The sequence below is a fragment of the Cryptotermes secundus genome, unplaced genomic scaffold (genome assembly GCF_002891405.2).
Source record: "Cryptotermes secundus unplaced genomic scaffold, Csec_1.0 scaffold142, whole genome shotgun sequence".
NCBI classification, from domain to species: Eukaryota; Metazoa; Arthropoda; class Insecta; order Blattodea; family Kalotermitidae; genus Cryptotermes; species Cryptotermes secundus.
This window is the reverse complement of record NW_019743148.1, coordinates 224,471-250,561: the sequence shown is the minus strand read 5'-3', so window position 1 is coordinate 250,561 and position 26,091 is coordinate 224,471. Positions and strand designations below refer to the sequence as shown.

The 26,091-nt window shown below is 36.5% G+C and overlaps 1 protein-coding gene across 2 annotated transcripts; it reads right to left on the bottom strand.

Annotated features, from left to right (window-relative positions):
• Positions 1 to 1,703: 1,703 nt before the first annotated feature.
• Positions 1,704 to 25,533, bottom strand: LOC111873735 (BRCA1-associated RING domain protein 1). Of its 2 annotated transcripts, none has more exons than XM_023868676.2 (9): positions 25,492 to 25,533; positions 23,973 to 24,167; positions 20,766 to 21,114; positions 15,927 to 16,007; positions 13,744 to 13,940; positions 11,964 to 12,167; positions 6,486 to 6,595; positions 4,201 to 4,322; positions 1,704 to 2,108 (listed from the first exon to the last, which is right to left on the bottom strand). In XM_023868676.2, the coding sequence occupies exons 3-9, from the start codon at positions 21,087 to 21,089 to the stop codon at positions 1,761 to 1,763; spliced, it is 1,386 nt and encodes a 461-aa protein (XP_023724444.1). In that variant the 5' UTR covers positions 21,090 to 21,114; positions 23,973 to 24,167; positions 25,492 to 25,533; the 3' UTR covers positions 1,704 to 1,760. The 2 variants fall into 2 exon arrangements, with proteins under 2 accessions (XP_023724444.1, XP_023724443.1); XM_023868675.2 differs by lacking the exon at positions 25,492 to 25,533 and adding an exon at positions 25,306 to 25,485.
• Positions 25,534 to 26,091: the final 558 nt, after the last annotated feature.

The window sequence follows — 26,091 nt, the reverse complement described above, 5'->3', positions numbered from 1 at the left end:
TTATATGGTGTAATGCAAAGGAGTAATTCAGGTATGGTTTCCGTAGGTTCATATATAATACAGCTCTCTTGTTTTAACCTGTGATATGGACTTTGTCTCTGATGGTGGAGTGGTAGCTGGGATTGTCTACAATAACAATTACTCTTCTGGTCAATTTATGAATCTGCTTACATACAAGTCTTTAAACCTATCAACATTAATCATAGTATGATGAGTAAAAGATCCACTTTCTGTCTGTAATAAAGCCTGCTTATGCTGATCCTACTTGACATACAGTAAGCCTTGCACTCTTTTGGAGAAACTTTCAAGCTTCCTTTCTTGATGAATCCAGCCGAATATAGTTTTCAGATGGTTTCGTTACCATGTTTCATCTAAATAGAAAACAGGGCTCTCAACTAATGAAATTCTAGGCTGCGGATCGTTGCAAGGAATTTAATTCAACCACCTACAATGTCTCCTCTTTCCATGAAGAATTTGCATTCATTACTGGCTTTCTTGCACCTGAACCCAATGGAATTAAAAGTAAGTACACTGATACAGAGCCACCATATTTCTTTTGTCTCTCAATTCAAGAGTTTCTATTCAGTGGGAAATTCTCAACATTAGATCTGGAAACAGTACAGTGAAAAACACCAATGCTGAAGTTGTCTAAATTTGTAAGCCACTTCTGAATATCATGTCTCTTTCTAGGAGACCTGAATACTGGAAAGCTTTTCTGCAGAAATTATATCTTAGCTTTGGTATAAATCCATGATACTGTGCATACACTGACTGTACCACAAGTCTGAACATGCAATTTATACACTATTAAGAAATCTGGCTTTGCATGCTCATTATCTGATGAAAATTTATTTATAAACATATTGTGACATGTTGACCCCCACCTCCCCAGCGGTACGTGGTGGTAACGTAACGCTCGCGTTCTTACGGTAATAGGCGAGTTCCCGCCCCGCCACTCCCCTCCGCGGTGACGTCACCGAGGGATATCGCGGTCGCTAGGCAACGCGAGTCAACAGCGGCGACGTTACGATAGTAACAGTGGTTACTTCCGCTAGCGTTACATAGCAACACAGCGCCAGGCAAAAAGGGTGCCTATTACGTGGCCGTTTTCCCGTACTGTCCGATCGAGGCTACATACGGAGCAGCGAAGGCTATTCACAGTTAGTTCTAGTGTGGCTACCGCAGAGTTGTACTGAGTCAGTCAGCGAGTCCTGGACCTATCGTCGAGTTAGCCAGCAACCAGTCAGTTGTATTGTGGCATTTGGAGTGTACTATTTGTGATACTGCAGATAGCAGTAATCGTCAGATTGTAATTTGGGTGATTGTGAGAGCGGATGTGAAATAAAATTCGCTATACAAAATACGGCGAGAATTTATTTGTCGCGATATACGCCCGATACGCGACAATATGTATACTGCAAATAATTTTTCTACCTTGTTGGCACAAAACTTTACATAAGCAACAGGTTGAATATGATCTTGAATGTTACAGTACATTTTTATTAAGACATGATATATGCAATATTCTGTTACCCTTCAACTGATATGGAGAACAAAGTTTTCTCAGCATGAATGCCAGACATTAAAGACCCGAGTGGATTAAAAAAGTCTCACATCTATTAACTTTACTATACTGGTGGCTTCTCAATGTCCTAAAAAATTTTAGTATAAATGTTAAGGTAATATTTATGTAACAGAAAACAAACAAACAATCAGTTTTATTATTGTTCATTTTCAATTTGAAATGTAATTTATATACACTACACTGGTTCCCTTAAACTGAAACTTTCCATACAATCAAATAACCACTGGACTGACAAAGATTTTATATGGGCCATATTGTACTTTAGTTTGGGTTCATTTCTACCTGACCTGTATATGACATAATGTGAACATTTTGCTAATGAACCATTGTGTGCTGCATGGTAAGGAACAGTGCGTTCCCCTGATGGAATGCTTTCTGGGTCAGGTTCCCTTGACAACACCAATCCATTCCCACTTCGGATTAATGTCACTACATCTGTTTTGGTTAGCCTGCTATTGTCAAATGTATACGTAGCTCCAACACCAGCCAAATAGATGTGGCACCCATTGAAGAGACCTGGAAGCTGAAACAGTACCTCTGTTGTCAGTACAAAGGTTCCATAAATATTATAGTGGAACCCTCATTTAGCATTCCTCAATTTTAGTTTTTCTTCATTTAATGCACAATTTCAACAATCCTAAGTCAATAATATCAGTGATATATCATCTACATTTCAGATTTTCTTCAGTCCAGAGTTTAAATCCACTAGTCTCAGGGGAGACCTTAAACAAGGGTTCTACTGTATTCAAAAAACCAGGTAAACTATTCTAGTACATCAATATACTTTCAAGGATAATGGAAGCATAGATGTGACAAAAAAAAATGCTTCATGGGCCAAGAAATGGGAATGATAAGAAGGATTGCAAATATCCAGTTTCAAACCTACATAATAAAATCAACCAATACATTAAGATTCTAATGAGATCGGTATTAATGAATGTCATAACTATATGTTATAGTTTTGTCTGCAGAAAATATATTACTTTTGAACATACATATTTTTACTGGCTTCACAAACTCGATATTTGTTAAATCCCCTTGGTCATAAAAGCATAGTGCTGCCCATGTTCTGGGCATTACAGAATTCTGGCATCATACAGCTCATGAAAGATGACCATACAATATGTGGAAGAGAATATTTTGGATAATCTGTCGTTGGGGATTTCTGTACAAAAATTGGTGCAGTGAAATATGTGATGAAGTATAAAAGTAAAAAAAGTAAAGGTATCCCTGTAACAGGCCGTGTAGGCCCGTAGGGTTGTGAGATGTCGAAGTTTCCACATTTTCTAGACAATTGGCTCATAGATGGCGGTAAGGTTGTCAGCTTTACGTGCCGGCCACCCATTACCCCCAAGAATATTCCAGGTACTCATTTCTGTTAGAGGCTGAATCAACGCCAGGACCATAGTGCGGCTGGAAGGATTAGATAAATTGAAAAAATCCACCTCGTTGGGATTCGATCCCATGACCTTCCGGCTTGTAGCATAGTGCCTCAACCAACTACGCTACCACGTGCCCCCACGTGATGAAGTATACATGGGAAAATTATGTAGCAGAAAAACACAGTTCACTGAACTACTGGTATCCTATTATTTTCCATGAGCTATTAAAATGGTCAAATGCCATTTTGCATACAAAGATTTTCCACATCTTAACATCTTATTCAACAAAGGCTGCATATGAGGATTATTACCATCATCTTTTCCATTTTCAGACTGTCGTACTGCTTTTTGTCTTACTCTATTNGTTTAATTGTCTTAATAATTTATAGGGCTGAGTTCATGTTTGGAAATGGGCAAGGTGATACATCCTGAAGAGTTTGAAGTAAGAGGAACGAGTCATTTTCCTAACAGTGATGCCCCGAAAAGAGGAAGGATGAATGCAGAAAAGCAGGTTATTAATTCCAAATTTAACTATAAGTATGTTTAGGTCATATGTCTGTAATGTAAAGTTTTCTCTCCTCACTTTCCTACCTTCCTGTTTTGTCCAGTCTTGTTCTGTTTTGCAGTCTGGTATTTATTAGTCATCACCAGGCAGTATGATGGTTCGTAAATACCAGTAATAAAGGAGATGTATGATATCGAAACCTAAGTGGGAACAATTCAGTATATGAACATTGATTAATAGTTAACTGTGTATTAAAAATGTATAATGTCACATTCGTTCATGGAATGCTAATGCCAAAGTCAGGCAACTTATCCTTCTTAAAGAAAGTCGTCTTCTGGGTTTAGGCACCGTGTATTCTTCGTTTTGGCCAAAACGAAGAATACACGGTGCCTAAACCCAGAAGACGATTTTCTTTAAGAAGGATAAGTTGCCTGACTTTGGCATTAGCATTCCATGAACGAATGTGACATTATACATTTTTAATACACAGTTAACTATTAATCAATGTTCATATACTGAATTGTTCCCACTTAGGTTTCGATATCATACATCTCCTTTATTACTGGTATTTACGAACCATCATACTGCCTGGTGATGACTAATAAATACCAGACTGCAAAACAGAACAAGACTGGACAAAACAGGAAGGTAGGAAAGTGAGGAGAGAAAACTTTACATTACAGACATATGACCTAAACATACTTATAGTTAAATTTGGAATTAATAACCTGCTTTTCTGCATTCATCCTTCCTCTTTTCGGGGCATCACTGTTAGGAAAATGACTCGTTCCTCTTACTTCAAACTCTTCAGGATGTATCACCTTGCCCATTTCCAAACATGAACTCAGCCCTATAAATTATTAAGACAATTAAACAAAAGTACTGCCAGGAACAAATTAAGAAAAAGCAAAATCTTACATTGCAAGACTGGAGCCATTAAATTTATGAAGATTCACAGCAACTGACAGGTCAGACATCCTGGCTGGAGTTCTCACAGCATTTTAGTCTGGTAATTCAAAAGAGTATGTGGTGAGTTCGCCATGGTTATGTAGTTCAGTGCATAGTACACAGCATAATGGAAACCTGGTTACTTAAGGAGCCTACATTGTAACTACTTATTTTACTGACAGAATAAATAAAAACAGACTAGTAACATTCCTGATTTTGGTCTTATTTTAAATTACCTCAATTCAAGCCCCTCAGCACTGCAAAGAAACTGTGAAAACCATACTCATATATGATATACCTTCAAAGGAGGTCACATACTTAAGTACATTCACATATATGATTTTAATATTAAACCCAATGTAATCATATTATAGAATCCAACAAACATTAACTTTACACTGGAATATAATCTACAGATCTCAAGAGATAATATTCTTAAACTATAAAGGATATAATTTCTTACATTTCTTTTTGCACATAACTTCAGTTCAGTGATACTACTATGCAACTGCATTATATATTGTCATGTTTTGTGGGTGTGACTATAGACAGGTTATGGTTTTATTGACCACTTATATACAACGCTCAGAACTACAACTAATTACAGCACCACTGCTAATCTCTACAATTCACAGCTCACCACAGCACCTGCTAAGTTTTTTTTTCCAGCCTGGTGTGTCTTCCCTAGCAACGGCTTCTAACAGTGGAGATTCTCCAGTTTCTGTCCTCATATTGTTACTGTCTGGCGAGTATCCCACAACTAAACTCATATCAACTGCCAACTCACTATAGTGCCATCTCTTCAAAGTCTCTCTTGTTGAGCTCAACTCAACTGCCAACCCTCAACTGAAGTCTCACTCATCAACCATTTCACTTCACTTAAATGAATTGGTCAACTTAATTATCTTTGAGATAACTCCTCAATGTGGACCACATCAAAAACACCGTTCCTCTATTGTGTGCACATTTGTTTCCATGGGAATGTGTTTACTGAGCTGTTTCTTAGAAACGGGTTGCATAACCCTGTTTTTCTCATCGTGTCTGTGTATGTTGCGGGCATTACCTATCAATTACTGCTGTTTACACAGTCACTGCTTAGCAATAGGTCTATATGACACAATATATTCATATGATGGCCACACGTTGGTCGCAGTTTATGTCTATGAAACTTCCCCATTTGATAACGAAGTTGCTTCAGAAATTACCTCTCAACAAAGATGTACAAAAATTGAGAGGTGCAGTTCCATGCCAGTATACTACTGATCACTGCATAAACACTAAGAAGGTTGGACCTTATAAAAGCAAATGTTGCCCCACACCATTACAGCAACATTTTGTTCCGCTGGCATAGTAAGATGTAGTAACCACTGCGGCAGCCCAGGTTCGATCTCGGGTCTGGTCAAGTGGGATTTGTGGTGGACAAAGTGGCACTGGGGCAAGTTTTCTCTGAGTACTTAGGTTTCCCCTGCCAATCTTCATTCCACCAAATTCTCATTCATCATGATCACCCGGGGCAGGTTACAATAGGCCAATCAGTGGCTGCCGTGCTGAGTGGACCCAGTTGGACTCCACCCCCCACTAAGGGAATTAAATAAAAAGAATGTAGTAAAATTAAAAGAACCTTCCCATTAAACTCAATGCCCTGGGGGGGAAATGGGCTGAGACCACCACACAGCAGCTTCACTTACTTATTTCTGGTTTATTTAATGACATCCTCAAGGGCTCAGATTGTAAAATGCAGAATGACAGAATGAACTGAAGAAGATATGGAAGGAAGTGGCCATGGTGTAATTTGAGGTACTATCCTAGCCTTTGCCTAGAAGGGCTTAGGGAATTCACAAACTCCTGTCAGGATAGTTGGATTCTAGGCTAAGATTTGAACCTGGGACCTCCCAATTTCAAAGCAAGAATGCTATTCACTTGACTCTTTTGATATTTTGTGCAGCACTTCAGTGTTTTGAATGAAACAGACAGACTACTGAATTGTATGAAACAATAATTCCACACAATTTTAACCTGCTTCATAAATGTCAAAGCATATTTTTGGAACAGGGAACATACTCACAATTGCAGCTAACAATCCATTTGCCCTGGAGAATTCCTTGCATAACATCAGTGTCTATGGAGCATGCATTGTTTGCATCTGTTGGCACTAAAATGTGAGTTACCACAGATCTGAAAACATTCCCATTTATAAGACATATTGAAATACTTAATTACATAATGCCTGCTATCTTTCCTTCAAGCTTTTTCATCCACAGAGGTCAGTAAAAATGATAAATTAATAATTACAGAACTTAGTGATCTCTTTCTTTGCATACTTTTCATTAGTACATTAGGAAAATGTCAAGAATGGGAATAAGAGGGGTTGCACTGAAATGGTTTCAATCATATCTAGAAAATAGAGAACAAAGAGTTGAGATAGCATATAGATGTATAGAAACTAATGATTTAACTAGTTGTCTATCGCAAAAAAGACACATAAAATATGGAGTTCCACAGGGTTCTGTGCTTGGACCAGTTTTGTTTTTGATCTATATCAATGATTTAGAAACCAGCATTAAAGAAGGAAGACCAACGCTTTTTGCTGATGATACTAGCATATTTTTAGCAGCAAAAAATGCTAGTGATGCTCAAAGAAAAATAAATAAAACAATAAATACACTCACAGACTGGTTTGAAAGGAACAAGTTAATTATTAATAAAGAAAAAACAGTAGCAATATCATTTCATCAACCCCAAAAAATACAAACTGAATACCCTCTAATAAAGCTTAATGATACAGTCATTAGTTATATAGATTATACAAAGTTCCTAGGAGTTTGGATGGATAAAAATCTAAAGTGGCGTACACATACTCAACAGCTAGCAAATAAACTTTGTAAAATATGTTTTGCCCTAAGAATAATCAGTAGAGTAGCTGGGCCAGAGACTGTTCGTACTTTATATTATGCGTATTTTCAATCTATGTTAATATACGGATTGATATTCTGGGGTAATTCAGGAGAAGCAAAAGTGATCTTTAAGCTACAAAAAAGAGCTATTAGAATCATGATACAAATCCCGAAAACTGTTAGTTGCAAACAATATTTTAAACTGTTACATATATTACCCTTACCATGCCTATATATATATGAAGTGTTGGTTTACATAAAGGCAAATTTAAGTGCTTACTCAATCAATTCCGAAATACACTCATACAATACAAGGAGAAAGGATAACCTATATACAGTACCATGTAATACGAGTTTATGCAAAAACAACTTTAGTAATATAGGATGTCGGATGTTTAATCAGTTACCACAATATATTAAAGAGATACCAGTACTACACAAATTCAAAAAGACTCTGAAAACATTCTTGCTGGATCATTGTTTTTATAGGGTAGAAGACTTTTTCGTGGTTGGGGATAAATCAAATCATAATTACTAGTTATCATATACTTAATGAATAAATGACTTACATCTTTACAATAACATATATGTGGGAATACCTTCTGCTCTGTTTTGTTTTTTTACTCTTGCAGAGAACAGGATAGCAGGAGGTGTTGGCTGGAACTACCCGGATAACGACAGATGACCATACTCTCCAACATCAATTTACAGGCTGCGCCAGAGCTTGAGTGATTAGTCGCTGGCTTCCCACCACTGTGATTTGAACAAGTGGGATTTGTGATAACAAACTGGCGCTGGGGCAGGTTTCCTCCGAGTACTTCAGTTTCCCCTGCCAAATAGGTTAAATAGGCTAAATAGCCGAAACATGTTGTTAATCTATTCTCAAATTTGATGTGTTGTGACTGATAAATATAGTGCTCATCATTTAATTATTATATTAGTATAAAATTATATTGTTCTTATTATTCTATTATTGTATCATTGTATTGTCTTATTGTATCATTATATTCGATTATAGAGTGTTTTGACTTGTCCTATGTCATGTATCCATGGATGTGAAGTGAATAAATAAATAAATAAATAAATAAACCAAAATGCCTGAAAATTGTCAGATAAATCCTTGAAATTCTGCATTATTACTACATCTGTAATTAACTAAACATACATAAAAATGTTTATGTAAAATTTCTAGATAGGTATTTAGGTTTGTCACACTGCCTTCTGTGCATGCATGCTTAGAGTTGGTACTACTGTGGTCACATGATCGAAGTTTGACCTTGATCAGGTCATTTTCCTTGATCCTGTGACAGTGTAAACATGGCCGCTCCGCTTGCAGTGTGCACCAAGGAGGAACAAAGAACAGTGATCTGATTTCTCTGGTTGGAAAGTGTGTCAAGGGCTGAAATTCATCGGAGGCTTTCAGCATAATACAGGGACAGTGCTCTACCGTGTAGAAGTGTGTATGAGTGGATCGAGAAATTTAAAAGAGGCCGGACAAGAAATTTAAGACTCAATCTTCCACAGGAAAGGTGATGCTAACAGTTTTTTGGGACTCAAAAGGGCATATACTGGAAGACTACATGGAAAAAATGGTATACAGTGCAAGTTACAGTGAGTTGCTGGCCAACAATCTGAAGCCAGCAATTTGCACCAAACGCTGAGGCCTATTGTAGAAGAAAGTATTGTTGTTGTTGCATGACAATGCATGCCCAAACATGGCTGGCCAGACCATTGAAACCATTAACCATTTGGGTTTCAAGGTGCTGGAACACCCTGCCTACAGTACAGATCTCGCCCCTTCTAACTATCATCCTTTTGGACCGCTCAAAGATGCTTTATGAGGTCACTGATTTTCTATGGACAAAGAAGTGGAGGAAGCGGTGCATAAATGGTTGCATGACCAACTGAAAACCTTCTTCTTGGAGGGGATATGCAAGCTTGTGGACCGCATCGAAAAGGAAGGAGACTATGTAGAAAAATGATGTACTTGTTCAACCCCTACTTTTGTGTATATAAATTGGAAAAACAAGAGTACGGATAATTTTTTACTTCCTTATGTAGATGACCAGCCTGCCACTCCAGCTGATTAAATACCCTTGCGAGACAAAATTATTTTGTAATATGATAAAACTTTGAACATGTCACTTTATATGTCAGCCAGAAAGCATAAATATGGCATAGTAACTATCTGGACTAATTTCTTACAAATTATGGATGGTTTCATAAATCCGAATTTGGGATTCTTTATGCAACATGTGAAATCCAAAAGCCACAGGTTCTTAACAAAGACATTTTATAAATACTCTTTTAAGTCAATGTGTTTTATATTTAACACACATCTTTCATTCTTTCATTCAAAAACAGAAACAACAAAAACATAAAGGCAATATTTTGATAAAAAAATCACTCAATTACTGCTTACTTAAAAGAGGTACAAAACAAAAATCAAGTATGTACATGAACAATGAAACATTTCTGGCAAATTTTCAATTCTTTGTGTTTCAAAGCTTCACTATGATTTTCTGTCCATCCACATGTACCAATGCGAGAAATGCTGAATGAATTTTTATGACATTTGGAATTGAGGTGTTGTGCTAAAATGTGTTCATATTTCATTTTAAGAACAGATAAGAAAAAAAAAAAGGTGCATGCAGAACTACGAGTACATGAACTTCTGTGTACTTCTCAAAATTAAACAATTTGAAGCTTTCACTGTGACCATACAGAATGATGTCTTCTTGGGCAATCATCCATGTGAATATGGAGTTCGTATCCAATGTTATGGAGACTGTCTTTGTCTACATCATCAGGTGATGAAGTAACGAATCTCAGGGCTGAACATCATTAAAATTATGCTCTCTTCTGTACCAGAAAATTCCAGTGAGGGAAAAGTGGGTGAAGTGTCATTGCAGTCAACGTTGCTTGTCATTAGTCCTTTGTTACAATGCTTTTGATAGATCTCCATTGTTTAACCACATTTGAGATCAGTTATCATGAATGGTTTAGAGCAGGGGTCTCCAAACTTTTCGAACCGTGGGCCACATTAGGTAATTCAGCACTTTCAACGGGCTGGATAAAATGAGAAATTAATAACTCTAGGTATATGAGTTTTATTGAAAGCACAGAATTTCATAAACTAAATACAAATTATGTGAGAATAAATTATTGTATATTAATGACAACAGACAGTAGCAGCAAATGCTCATATTTTCATCACAAATTACAATAAAACAATTAATGGAATGATGGATCTCTTTTTGCATTCTTAAAATCTGATTAAATTGAGGTTCAAATTTTGAAACGCTAATCACAAGTAGCGACTTTAAATGTTCATTGGATAAATTTGCCCTGTATTTTGACTTGATGTACTTCATCTGGGATAAAGTTCGTTCACACAGATGTCGTCCCAAAAATGAACATAAATTTACAAGCAAATTTCTTTAAATTTGGAAATTGCTCAGAGTTCAGAAATTTATAAAATTCGATCAAATTTCCTTCCCTGTATTTGTCTTTAATATGATAATTTTCCTGAAGTTCAATAATTTCCATTTGAATTTGACTTGGGACATCTGCAGCATCACAGTCAAACAGATTTGGAAACAATCTAATTTCCTGAGCACTGGAATCCAAATCAGGAATTCGCTTCAGAAATTGTTCCTTCAACTCTGAAATGACTAAATTTGCAAACGAGGAAGGAAATTCTGCTTTGTCCTTTTTATGCAACTCTGCACAGTATAGCATATGAACGAAGTTACAATTTTTCACTTGGCTTTCCAGAAGTATCAACTTTGCTCTGAATGCCTTAATAAGTGCAAATAAATCACAGACTAAGTTATTTTCACCCTGCAACTTTAAATTCAAATGGTTCATATGGTTCACCAGATCAGCAAAAAATGCTAATTTCCAAAGCCACTCAGTATCTGATAAAAGTGGTTCGTGATGGTTTTTCTTGGTAAGAAATATATCAATTTCATTCCTGAGCTGAAAGAAGCACAAAAGAACCTTTCCACAGCTAAGCCATCGAACTGCAGTATAATATGTCAGGTCAATAAGGTCGGAATCACATTTACCAGTACTCACTGGAAAATTAGTTCAATTGGCGCATTTCTGCACAATTTTTGCGGGCCGGATAAAATCACATCGCCGGCCAGATGTGGCCTGCAGGCCGTAGTTCGGAGACCCTTGGTTTAGAGTGAACCCTGCATCCCTATTGAAGCTGTCAGTGTGTAGGACTCTCTCTTTAGAAGCTTTTCATGGTGCCTGGCTGCAGACAAAATTAACCAAGGGAAAGCCATGAAAAACACTGAACGATCTATAACAAGCAATATCAATTGTGATGATAATGGCCTGCACTGGGACAGGACACCAATGCCCATCTAACCCCATCCCATTTCCTCAGTGGTACGTGCTGGGACAGCCAAAAGCATACCATATTGGTGAAATATACATGTGATCATAACACATTAACCTCTGATGATGAAGATGGAGACGGTCTCTGAAATGTTTGATATAAGACAATTTCACTGGATCTCAATTGTAATTCACACATAACTCAGCATATATATGTTCTAGATACCAAAATAGATATGATTATTCATAAGTCATTAAGTCCAAAAAGAGTACAATAAAGTATAGAAAACACTACTTACGAATAAGACTGCTTCATCTTGATTTTCAATTGTTGTGTCAGAGTCATGAGCTGTTTATGCTGCTCCTTATTAAGCCTACATCCAAAAAGAATTATCTGACCAAGATCCAGATTTTGCGCTTTTGTCTCAGTCAGTGGTTTTATAACTGAAACACTCACTCCTGAATTCAAAACTGTCTCCATCTCCTCTGTCTTGCAATTATTCCTGTTACCAGAATATGTACAGACTGAGTATTAAATGAAATTGAAAGACAAAATATCTGTGGATTAATATATGTACATTAAAAACATGTGCATAATTACAGTGAAACCTCAGTATACAAAGATAAAATGGATAAAGGGTTTCTTAGAACCAGTTGGAGGAATTAAGCTGAATTTTGTTAGTCTTCAATAAATGCAATAAATACATAATTTATAAACTGAACGATCTTATACTTCACAATGCCATATTATTTCATCAGACTAAACATTTAAATATATCTTTGTTCGACAGTAACATTGTTACACAACTATTTAGATCTAATGACCAAGCACACTCGCACAGTGGTAACACTCACGACCAATTACCAGCATAGTATCTCAATTGGGCCACTAATTTTTTCTTCCAAATAACCTCTAATTCATCATTTAAGAAACCACCCTACAATTCAACACTACATAATCTATGAGTAGATATGACAGAAATGTAAGAGAGACAGCACTGTAAAATAAATTATAAACAAATAAATACATCATATCCTGGAAGTATTTGGGAATGACAAAAATTTGTTCCCAATTCCTTCTTCCATAAGCCAATAACATTTTGATGCAAGACAGAATGCATGACAGTTGATTCCTTTCAATACAAATACAGGAATAACACAACTAAGCATACGAGGGAGGGGCCCCAAAAATAACCGGAAACGACCTGTTGCGCGCGCATGCTTTGTAGTTAGAAGTTGTGCTGCTAGGTGGTGTTAGCTAGGGGTCTCCCGTGACTGTTAGTGAGCTGGCGTCAGTCTGAGTTAAGTGGTTTGTCTGTGGTGCTCTGTTGTGTGCATTCCTGTTTCAACCCTTTGGCGATTAGTGAGATGGCCGACCAGAAGGTACAATTCTTTTAAGAAATTCTGGATCGTTCTGCACTTCACTCTTCAAGTCGCGGCAAACATTCACGCGGTTTTCTCTTTGGTCATCTCCGAGCAAGCGAGGAACAAATTTTGCAGACACCCGTCTCATATGCAAACCTTCAGTTAAAATTCGCTGGACCGTGCTCCATGAGATGTTTGTTTCCTCAGAAAGTTGGTCAATGGTTTTTCAACGATCTTCATCAATTGCACGTTTGATTTTGGCAATGTTTTCGTCATTTCTTCCTGTCGAAGGACGCCCGGGGCGTGGCATGTCTTCTGTTGACATGTTGCCAGATTTGAAACGGGAAAAGCACTCGTAGACCTGTGATTTCCCCAAAGCATCATCATTAAAGGCTTGCCGAAGCATCCCAACAGTCTCGGCTGCAGTTTTCCCTAACAGAAAGCAAAATTTCATGCACACTCTTTGTTCCTTCTGGTCGGCCATCTCACTAATCGCCAAAGGGTTGAAACAGGAACGCACACAACAGAGCACCACAGACAAACCACTTAACTCAGACTGACACCAGCTCACTAACAGTCGCGGGAGACCCCCAGCTAACACCACCTAGCAGCACAACTCGTAACTACAAAGCATGTGCGCGCAACAGGACGTTTCCGGTTATTTTTGGGTCCCCCTTCGTATGATAGCCAGATATAGATTTAATAATTACATACCTGGGTGTCATTCCATTAACATCACGGGCTTCAACATCAGCACCATACATTAATAACAATTTTACTGCTCCCAATTTGTTGTTCAGCACTGCTTCATGAAGAGGTGTGATATTATTATAACCAGGCACATTCACCATTGCACCATATTTCAGCAGAAGTTCTGCTATTTCAACAAAACCATGATGCACAGCTTCATGCTGAAACAATACCACTGCATTTGTAATACACATTTTATTTGTTGTTACTTCTGCAATTGTGTGCCACCAAATATAACTCATAAAAACAGCAGCATAATGTCTTATCTTCTTTACTTGGTCATGCCCAGAACCATGAAGAGGCTAACTTTGGAACTCCATAACTGTTGTTTAGCTTAGAAGTCATAACAATAAGCTCATATTTTGCATGGAAAATTTGAAAAGAACACGTGCCAGTATATCTAAGAAGAGACTAATAAGTGTTACTCTTACATCAGAGGTCGTGAGACAACATTGTTGAAACCCAAACTATTTTGTTAATATCACCTGGCATGAACTATTAGAAATTTACAGCTCTTCAGGAAGCTCATGGATAGTCAATATTCTGTCATTCTGAACTAAATACAGCACTGGGGCCACCAATTCAATATTTACATTGTGTAAAGAGTGTCTCACTTTCAGTAAATAATATTAATCCCTCTTTAAAATAATGATGTCTTGAGTTCGAATCATTGTGAGGTCTAGCTGCTACCAGTACCGCCTGCAGCTCTAGTGCTTGCCCTTCGTGCCTACCCCAATCTACCTGCAGACCACATAGGAAGAGAGGCAGGAAAAGCATTCGTAAACGGAATACGAGATGTCGATATAAAGATTCAGCTGCTGCTGGGAGGGGAGAAGACAGTAAACAAGGCCCTCCGACAAGCACTAGAGCTGCTGACCATGAATAAATATAGCAACGAAGTCAGCTGTAAACACAACTGGCAAGCAAACACACTGTGATATATTCACTGTCCTTGCATAATGTGATTTATCTGAGATATGAATTTAGTATCACTATTCTCTGATTAAACTGTCTTGTATGACTTATCACCATATCAGATTTCACACACTTCGCTTCAATGGTTCAACAGTGATTACCAACAAAAAGCTAATAAAGAATTTCAGTGGCTGTCATGTTATTTTACACTATATTAAAAAGTGACCAAAAGTTCCACATTCTAGAAAGAACCATTTCAAACAAGAATTCAAGGTCATGTTACTTTACACCTTAGAGACTGCACATCTGTTATCATCACATTATCCATTCCATGTGAATTAGAATTATATGGCTGGAATGATCTCTAAGAGTGTGATTCCCACAAAATCTTCTATAAAAATCTGACTTTTGGTTAAAAATTTATTGTGGGGAATATATACATGAACATGCATAAACATATCACAAGTCCTATCTGGCTTAAGGAATGAAAAAAAAAAAAAGACTATTTGCCTCTGCTTTCTTTACCAGTGACAGCTATAGCTGATCAGCATTGCAAATTTAAACAGAATACATCATTCATTCACTCAATCATCCATTTATTTACATTCCATGGATCCTTATGTGGCTGGAAGAGCAGCAGATATAGAAATAGTCAAAGACAACAGGACAAATCCCATCAATTGTATAAATAAAAATTAAATATACTTAATCCATAACAATTACACATATTAAGAAAGTCGTCTTCTTGGATCTTTCTTCATAGTCATCACCGTGAAAACCTCAAAACTTACAATTACACATATTATCTAAGACAAATCACAATGAGTAAATCATTAAAACAGTTATAAAATATATACATAAAAGAATGCAACATACTAATATGATACAAGACTACAAAATGAAACATAAAAATATACTACTACGCATCAAGCGTATAACAGACCAAGATCGTTAATTAATATTGAAGTTAAAATATTCCTCCAATGAGTAAAATGAATTTAAGAGTAGAATTTTTTTTTAAAGCAAATCTAAATTGTTTCATATTATGAGCTAAGTTCTTTATGCTAAAGGAAGATTATTAAAAACTTCGATTCCAAAATAGTATGTTCCTTTTTTAAATACTGTTAAATTACATTCTGAATAATGGAAAGTATTATGCAACAATTTTCTGATATAAATGAAGTACACAGGAACATAAATTACAGTGAGGAAGAATGTAAGAAGAACCTTACCAGAGGTGTCCAACCTGCATAGTCCTTAGTGTTAGGATTTGTTCCATCTACAAGGAGAGCCTTCACATCTTCAAGTTTTCCCTACAGATAAGAAGCCAAAGAGGTGTATGACAGTAAATATGAAAATATACTAGTCTATACAGACAACTCTCAAAGATAAGAAAAAATCCAAGTATATTTATGTAAAACTTCAGTGAACTACAATATATTTGATACCATTCTACAGCATTTTTTTTTGGGTGGGGGCTATTTTGTAACACTCAGTATACACCATCAGACAGTAGGACAAATGAATTGGAATTTGGAAGGAACCAGCCATGACCTAATTGAGGTACTATGCCAACATCTGGCTGGAGGAACAAAGGAAATCACAAAAGATCTCAGTCAGGATAGCCTGTGTTCCAGCCAAGATTCAAACAAAGAACCTAATGAACACCAGTGTACAACACTGCCTCCAGTTTACTGGCTAGCCTGGGAACCTTACCTCTGCTCCATAAAAAACTTAAAGCTATCCCTATAACAGGCCATGAAGGCCCATAGGGTTGTGAGATGTCAAGGCTCCTACATTTTCTAGACAATCAGTCCACAGATGGTGGTCAGGTTGTCAGCCTTACGTGCTGGCGACCCTTTACTCCACAGGAAGATTCCTGGTACTCATTTCTGTTAGAGACTGAGTCAACCCCAGAGCCATCTTGCAGGTGAAAGGATTATTATTATTATTATTATTATTGTGCTTGTTTTTTTTATTTAACTGCAAATGGGTTTTCACCAGGTGGCAGTGGTACTACAATAAGACAACAGACAAAGAGCACACATTACTACATTACATTACACTGCATTGCATTCCATGGATCCAAAGTAAGTCAAAATGACGTAGGATGTGGAATATGTCATATAAATACAAAACATATGTACAGTCCCAATGGAGTTCTCACACAAGAGAAACCAAGAATACACAGTGACTACACACAAGGCTATTTAAATATACATAAGTTATTTTCTAGACAACAGGTATTCATCAACTGAGTAGAATGAATGTGTATTTAAGTATCGTTTCAGTGCTATTTTAAATCATGCCTTTTCATTCATAAGACCTTTGAGGTCTGATGGCAGGATATTAAAAATGTTGATCCCAGCATAATATGCGCTTTTTTGAAAGCATGAGAGGTTAGCAACTGGTTTATGAAGACAGTGTTTGTGTCTTGTGTTAACACTGAGTACATCCACATTCGTCTGAAATGTTATTTGTAATGAAGTTCATTAATGAATATATATATACACACACACATAAGGAAAAGTAATATCTATAGTCTCTTAAATATATCTCTACAGGAATTATGGGATTTGAAACCCATCATGATTCTAACAATTTTCTTTTGCAATGTAAATACCTTTTTATTGTCATATGAAAGTAAGCAAAAAAGATTGATTTGAGAGTGTCAATGTTACTAATATGTAACACGAATCTAACTGCATAACATGTTCTACTTAGCTTTGGAATCAACTGTTCAATGTGGTTTTTCCAGTTTAAATGATTATCAATTTGCAAGCCAAGGAATTTTGTGTTTACTCCCTCTTCTATATATTTATCATTATATCCTATGTTTAATGGATATTGTGGTGAGCTTCTTGTTATAAATTTTATTACATTTGTTTTTTCTAGGTTCAGGGACAACTTGTTTGCAGAAAACCATTTACTCATTTGTGAAAGAACCTTGTTTGATAACAACCAGAAATCATCTAAATTTTCACCAGAAACTATAACACTTGTGTCATCTGCAAATATTATAGGTATTGATGAGGTCCTTAGTGTAGAAGGGAGGTCATTTATATAAATTATGAAAAGCAAAGGCCCAAAAATTGACCCCTGTGGAACTCCATGTTTTATTATTCCCCAGTTTGAGTAGGTACTTTGGATTGAATTTGATGATTTTATTTCAATATTTTGTTTTCTATCTGTTAGGTAGGATCTGAACCAACTTATCATTGTTCCTTGAATGCCAAAAAAAAATGTAATTTAGTTAATAAAATTTCATGATTTACACAGTCAAATGCCTTTGCTAAGTCACAGAATATTCCACCAACATGCATTTTTTGATTAACAGATTTCAACACACTGTCTGTTAACTTAAAGGCTGCATTTTCGATAGAAATTCCTTTCCTAAAGCGAAACTGTTCTGGGACTAGTATATTGTTACTCTGAAAATCATGGCTCAACCTCTTGTGCATAACTTTCTCAAGTACTTTAGAGAAAGTAGTTAGCAGTGAAATTGGCCTGTAGTTTGACATACTAGTCTTGTTCCCTTTTTTACAGTAAAACAACAGACAAATAACACTCATTACTACAATAAGACAAGAGACAAATAACACACATAAACATGTTCAAACAAAGCACAGCCACAAACATTAGTAGAAAATTAACATAATGTATAATAAATTGGCAGTAATGAATGCATAATGTCATTTTCTCATTTTTGCTTTATTTTTCTTTACTACACTTGTGTAATCCTTTCATCCTTAACACTGTTCACTTCATTTCACTGCATTTTTTTTTTGCTGATTTCCACCCCACCTTCACTTTGCCTCATTTATCACTTTCCTAACCCTTTTCCTAAAATTACTTGGTTTGCTGGAGAGAGTCCCTAAAGCATCTGAAGGTAGTTTTGGTTCCAGATCTGTATGGTCCTATTTACAAAGGAGTATTTTCCGATATCTGTCCGTTGCTTTCTGCTCCTAATTTTCTTGTCATGATCGTCCCTGCTCAGATAGCATGGCCTTTGTAATCTATTACCTACAGTCTTCCAAGCCCGTTCTTCCATGTATGCTTTGAAGACAGCGCATATGCGAGCCATGTGCTTGTGCTGTGTCAAGGTTCCCCAGTTCAAAGCGTTCATATTATGTACAAATTTAGCCACTTTATTTTGCACCTGATCTAACATATTTATCTTTCCCTCCCTGTAAGGATCCCAGCAAGCTGCCCCATATTCCAGAATCAGATGCACTAAAGATGTGTAGGCTAAACATTTAGTGATGCTATTTCCCTTTTTTAGAATATGCATTGTAAAATGAAGTGCCTTCCAGGTTTTTTTCACCGTATAATTTACTTGATCAGCCCAACTTAGATCGCTGCGTAAAATTATTCCCAGATATTTACAAGTGCTCGCTTCAGGAGTTACTGTGTCCCCTAATGAATAATTCTGTGGCTCCATCACTTGGGCCCTCGTGAAACAAACTGCCTTACCTTTACTTGGATTACTTATCATCGCATTTTCAGCCGCCCATTCCCCAAGTCTGTTCAGATCTATCTGCAACTTTTTTGTATCTTTATTAGTTGTAATTTTCCTATATATTACACAGCTGTCTGCAAAAAGTCTAATAGTTGATCCAGTATTTCTCCAAATATCATTTACGTATGTGAGGAACAGTAGTGGACCAAGTACACTTCCTTGCAGTACTCCTGATGTTAAGTGACTTCTTCCGATAATTGTCTCCTACTCTAACTCTCTGTGTATGGGGCCAAAGGAATTCCCTTATCCATACAACTACCATCGAGTCCACTCCTGAGTTCGCAATTTTCGTAAGCAGCCGATCATGGGGAACTAAATCAAAGGCCTTCGAAAAATCTATTATAATAGCGTCTATCCTACCTCCCTTATCCAGTGAGTCTGCAATGTCCTGGCAAAATGTGATTACTTCACTTTCACATGAATATCCAGGCCTGAATCCATGCTGACCCTCAAATAACCAATCCTTTTTATCCCATATTTTCCTCAGGTAAGATGCTATAACGTGTTCCATTTGCTTGCAGACTACTGAGGTTAAACTGATGGGTCTGTAATTTGACACCTGTGATCGATCACTACCTTTGTAAATAGGAACAACAACGGCTTTTTTCCAGTCACTTGGGATAGCGGCATTATTCATTGTTACATCCAATAATCGCGCTTCATGGCTTCCCCACCCAGTTTTAACATTTCACCAGAAATGCTGTCTGGCCCCATTGATTTGTTTTTACCTATTGCTGCTAACCTGCAAGGTAAATTGGGGGGGGGATCTACCTCATTGGGAACTAAATCCACGACCTTCCGATTTGTAGCAAAGTGCCTCAACCAACTACGCTACCATGTGCCCCTACCTCTGCTCCATATGGGTAATGAATTTTCTGAAGCTTTATAGTTACAGATAAAGGAGAGCTTGATTGAATGACATGACAGAAATACGCCATGTCCATACAGTGTTGCATGTGCCATAAATGCTAGATATGTCTACTTGAGTCTACAAACATATATCAGGCATACTACTTTGTTGAAGGTATTAAATTAAACAGTACATAAAGCCTCAATTTAATTTTTAGCCAGAATATTTAACTGGAATATTCTGAATTGATGAAGATTTAAATTCTGTGCAGGTTGGTGAATTGAAACATGAAAGGAAGTCAATAAAAGTTAGATTTGAGGTTTTCGTGGCAGTGACTATTATAAGTGCCATCTTCCAGGATATACATTGTATAGTCTGATAGAAATCTACCAGCATTTCAGAAGAATGTACTGCTTCCATCTTCATGGTAGAACAGTAAGTTAAACAAGCAGTGGATTATGCTACCTCCATCTTCAGGGTAGAAGATTAAGTCATGCAAACAGCAACTGCTTGTCTTATTCTTCAACCATGAAGAGGGAAACAATATGTCTGTCTAAAATGTGGGCAAATTTCTACAAGACTATACAGCATCACAACCCAGAAGGCAATACTCTCTAATTCAATAAATCTGTCCTACTGTCCATATACATATTCACACACAAGCATGTGTCATTTTATAATGTATAACACCAATAAACCAACCTTTATGCACGCAACGTGTAGACGTGTTTCTCCTTTTGCATTACGTTTATTTATGTCTTTGGCTGCAGAGTTTCGAAATGGCCGAGATTTTCTCACAATCGTAATAGTTGAAGATTTCTGAGTATCAGATATGCAAGGATCTATAATATTACTGCTCTTTCTTTTTTTCTTAATTGGTTCTTCTCCTGCTAAATTGCTTCTCTCAGGATCTGAATCAGAAATTCTCTTGGAAGTCACATTATTCTGTGTATCACTGCAATTGTTTCCAGAGTTGTTCTTAATATCTGATACACCGGTACGTAATTTGGTATCACACAGATCCATTTCATTATCCTAACAATCGATATTGCTGCAGACAGTAAACACAGCAATGTTAAAGATCTCACACTAATTGTACCACAGGATTAATCTAAGTACAGGATCTGATGATCATGTCGTGGTAGGTGGGACTTCTTCCACAGCATGACTGATTAATAAAATAACTCTACCTATATTTACAATTCAACTGAAACATATCAGTAACTACAATAAGATACAGGAACAATTCTAGTTACTTTGTAGATTCTAAAGGGTTCTGATGATTATGTATAATACTCAAAATTACTTGGTTTCCAGACTTTGTCCATTGTCTGGTATTCTAAAAACTTGTCTTTTTCCCTACATTTATAAAAGTGTTCTAGCTGTGATGTAACTGTTATAACATTATACAAACAGTAAGTTCTGGCATGAATTTTTGATATCTACTTTCCTTCTAAAACTTCAACATGGTGAGATACTAAATGCTATAAATTAAAAATTATCTAATTTAGTGATCCATTTTTATATATTGTGATGGTATATGATCATTTGCTAGGCAACGGCTAAGGTAAACATTGCTTAAAAGCTGGAATAGCAGCAGAAGTGGAAGTCTTTTTGGTAGGCAACGGTTTGCTAGCACCTGTTTCTGCAGCAACAAATATTAGCCAACACAAACCCGTGACAACAAACAAAATTACAGAGGACAACTAACTGTTTTACAAGGTGACTCATACTTGAGTCATGTGGCAGTTATAAAAGAGAGTTCAATCATGCATTCAAGGGGTCAGAGATTATTCACACAGCATTCATCAGACAGATCATCGTTTAGGAGTTCAATAAGTGTGCTGTTATAATTCACTGTAATTGTAAAGAAGTGTCAATAAACCCAATCATCAAATCCAGAACCCATTATTATTAGTCAGGCAAACCCCAAATATGTGACAATATAATTTCCAACAGTGCAGATGTTAAATTCACCGAACACAATACCAAAGTTTCACGCTACAGCCAGGTATGTAATTGACAATGCATGAAAAATGGTTCATACATATAAATTTGATTTGTTTCATTCTGTTTTTTTTAAATAACGTCTAGAAACTTTTAAAAACTTTACAACACCAGGAAGCTGCTGTGATTGTGAAATGTTTGACTTCATGCGTACTGTGCATTATAGGATACAAGTGTATGTATTTTAATGTTATATTTTAGCATCCTGTTGCACTGATTTAAGTCCATGATTTATTTAAACCGTCTTGCAGTGCATACACTCATTTATCTCCTTCTCTCCCTTGCACTACATGTTTCGGCATAATAATGCCATCTTCAGGTGCTTACTTATCCACGCCAAACTAGTTCATTGCATGCCTTGTCCTCATATTAAAATAACTAAAATATGTATCTATCATATACATTGTCAAACGTTAAAAATATTAAAATTGTTAAATCATGTATGTATTTTAAATCAAAACACCTATTGTGATGGTAGTTTCCAGTTTGTAATGATGTTCCATCTGAAGATGGCCCGTAAGGACCGAAACATGTAAGGGAGATAAGTTTTAACGTAGTTTGGATGGAGTGGTTTGTATTTCATACAGAATTTATAGCAACATTTATTATCTATCTCCATTTAAATTCCAAATGCATAAATTTAAATATAGACTTAGTTTAGCCCCATGATTTCTTCTTACACGTCAAAAGAATACTTTGTTAGAAGGCATGCATTTTTTAAAGATCTCTTATCACACAAATTTCAGGACCCTAGTGTCTACACAATACTAATGGTAGTGGCAATGTCAATCTTTGTTGAGTCTGTGTGGTCAGTATGTGAGAATTATAGACGGTAGGGTATTAAAAATTTGAGATGTTCATACCAGGTTTTCTGAAAACTCAAAAGTGTGTTCCAAGTTGTAAGGGGAAGGCTGTCTTCCTATAACAGAACAAAGGTTGGTTACAAGTTCCTCCCTTATTCAGCATTAAAAGTCTAGAAGAAAAAAGTTAACTTGCATGTTATGTTAGTTAATAATGTTACTTCAACTGCAGATGTGGTGGCTTCAATAGTTTTGAGACAGAAGCGAATAAAGACAGTGACACTGTGCCACATACAATGGAGCCTACTCATGCATGATGAGACATCTACACCCCTTATGAACTATGGGAATTATTCAACTGTGGCTGGACTAGCAGGTGAATAGCGAATAGAATATTTTGAGGTAGAAGAATGGATCACCTCAAGCCGTGGATTTTGAGAAAATCAGCAACTGAAATGTTACCAATTTTTTGGGTGATGTAGATGATGTACAGTTAACAATGCTCTTGTTCGGTATGTTTAAGTGCATTGAGGAGATTGAAAATTATTGGACTATGCAACAGAGAGCCTGCAAAATCACAGATCTGCTTATCTGTCATACCATCCTTGATACAAGTTTGAAGACGCACCATGTCTGTTAACACATATCAAGGATATGCTGCTGATATATTAACAAACTAATGACGACATGAAGATCAGTGCTACTAACAACAACTAAGTCCATGAAGCGTAGTACTTCTTGAGAAACAGATAGTCATTCAGCTGGTCAATAAATTCCCTGCATTCTGTGAAATCTGAAGGTCCACTACTCTGTTCACAAGAGTTTGCCAATAGAACCTCTCCTTCGCCAGTTGAATCCAATCCACAACCTTACAGTCCAATTCTTTGTTTCTTGTGGTGTGTACAGAACTGCTCTATTGTCTTACAAGAGTCATCTGTGTCATATATAATGATCGGTACTCTTTCTAAGAAAATGTCATACATGATGAAATCTAGCATTTCCTGCATAATCTCTACAGTAAATGACAATCGCCACTATACATATTACCATAAATCATTCTATATTCTTTAGAAATTGTGAAGTAGGAACATTTAATACTTACCTCTTGAATCCTACAATATTGCATATTTTCCTCCAGCCCATAATCAGACTTGCAATGAGTTGATCAGATGTGATCTTCAAAGAAAGAGAAGGAACTCCACACACAGGGCAATCACTTTTATCACTTCCTACACAAGCTTTGCAGAAAAAGTGACCACATATGTTGTGATTCATTGGGTCATTAGGTATCTTCTTGCTAGAGTAATAAAAAAAAAGACACTTTCAGTTGCTTTTTACTACAAATAGTACAGGGCTACTCTCAGTAACAGAGTTCGGTCTACGTGCATAACAGTTTCTCTTTATGCTTGATATCCAGTGCACAAAATTTAAAATTATACATTACTTCCAAATGAATTCTCCATTATCTGCATACATACACATACCAGATATAAAACTTGAATTACATTCTGAAGGAACAACCAAGACACTTAACAATTCCTATTTCATTGATCATATAAAATATTCTGATACAAAAAGCAAGAGTTGAATTCTGTTAAATTATACATGTTTTAATTTATTCACAAGTCACACTGGAAGTCAGAAAACATTTATCCTTATATTTATTCAAATACCGGTCATAAAACATTTCAAATTACAGAACTTAAAGAAACATTTATACCATGTAAGTTAGAGATTGAACTTCAGGGTTATAACGTAAAATTAAACCTCTGCACATTACTGAAAAAGGTTGGAACATTTGAGTACAATCAACTATAACATACTCATACTGTATGCCTTGCTAGTGACAAAATTCTTCGATAAGTACGATTAATTGCATACATTTGGGAAAATGTTCTGCCATTTGAGATTAAAACAAGAAAAATGTTTATATTTTGTGAATTCCAAGAAGCCGACATTACGATGAAATATACAACGAATAAAATCCCCATCTTAAGCATAAACACACAGAACTACAACGAAAGGTGGCAATTGCACTGTCTAGGTCATTTAACTACTGATTATTTTACGATCCTGTCAGTATCTAGGCCAGTGGTTCCTAACCTTTGTGAGAACGCGGCACAGTAAATTATTATTTTATATGAAGAGGGCCCTGTATAACTAATGCCTAGGTCCAGTACCTGGCCGCCGCCCGGCGGTTGAGAAGCAATAATAATACATAGCGCCCAAGGGTACAAATGAATGACGGACTGTAAAAGACTTGTAAATACACAGTCGTTATGAGGTGCTATCCAAACATCAGTCTGGGAGTGTGAGGTAAACCATGAAATGCCGCAGTCGGAATAGCCGGTGTATCGGTCATGTACATCCCGAATAATAGTCTAGAGGGTCTAGAGCTATGCCAACACGCTTGGCGTCCAAATCTTGTAACTTACCATACATTACATATCAAAACGGCTTGAAAATCTTCTAATGCTGCTAGCGTATTATCCCACTTAAACATAATCGAATTAATACCCACAATAACAACATACAACTTTCACTCAAACACACTTCTTTCCGCTTTCAAATACCGTTCAAATACAAACGGAAGTAAACGGATGTTTACGAACAATACCCACCACAGCCACTGGGGCCACGGTTCACTACAACTGCTACAACTTCAGTTAAAGTAGAGTTGTCCCTGTTGCATTATGCCATATAGGCGTATACGGGCGAATAGGGGGGTGGTGTGCAACTTGATGTATTCATTCCATCAAACTCTCCATAACCATAACCACCCAGGATATATATCATTCGAATCATAATTTTATTATCTTTGTATACTATTATATCATTGTGTTATATATTGTATTATTATTATTATTATTATTACTATTATTATTATTACTTATTGTATTGTAAAGTATTTGACTTGTCCTATAACATGTACAATGATCCATGGATATGATATGAAATAAATAAATAAAATTACGTGGGGCCTTGATCTACAAGACTACACGACGTCACAGCCAGCAGAATTTCCCAACATTTTATTGAGCCATATGGTTCGTTACCGTGTTTACTTCTACTGGTATTGTCATGAGCCGTCCTCAGCCAGATCTATGTAGTTAATAAAATAAACCAAACACGGAATAATATTACCGATATTTCAAGTTTCTAACTGTATACCTGCGGTGCTTCCATTGTCTCACATGAGCTCTGTATGATCCGTGGTCAGT

Excerpts from the sequence above, each read along its gene's own strand:
- LOC111873735 (XM_023868676.2), bottom strand. The coding sequence starts at position 21,089 with ATGGATCTGTGTGATACCAAATTACGTACCGGTGTATCAGATATTAAG. Across the intron at positions 16,008-20,765 it reads TACACGTTGCGTGCATAAAG|GGAAAACTTGAAGATGTGAA; the intron begins GTTGGTTTATTG and ends TCTTATCTGTAG. Across the intron at positions 6,596-11,963 it reads AAGATGAAGCAGTCTTATTC|ATCTGTGGTAACTCACATTT; the intron begins GTAAGTAGTGTT and ends GAATGTTTTCAG.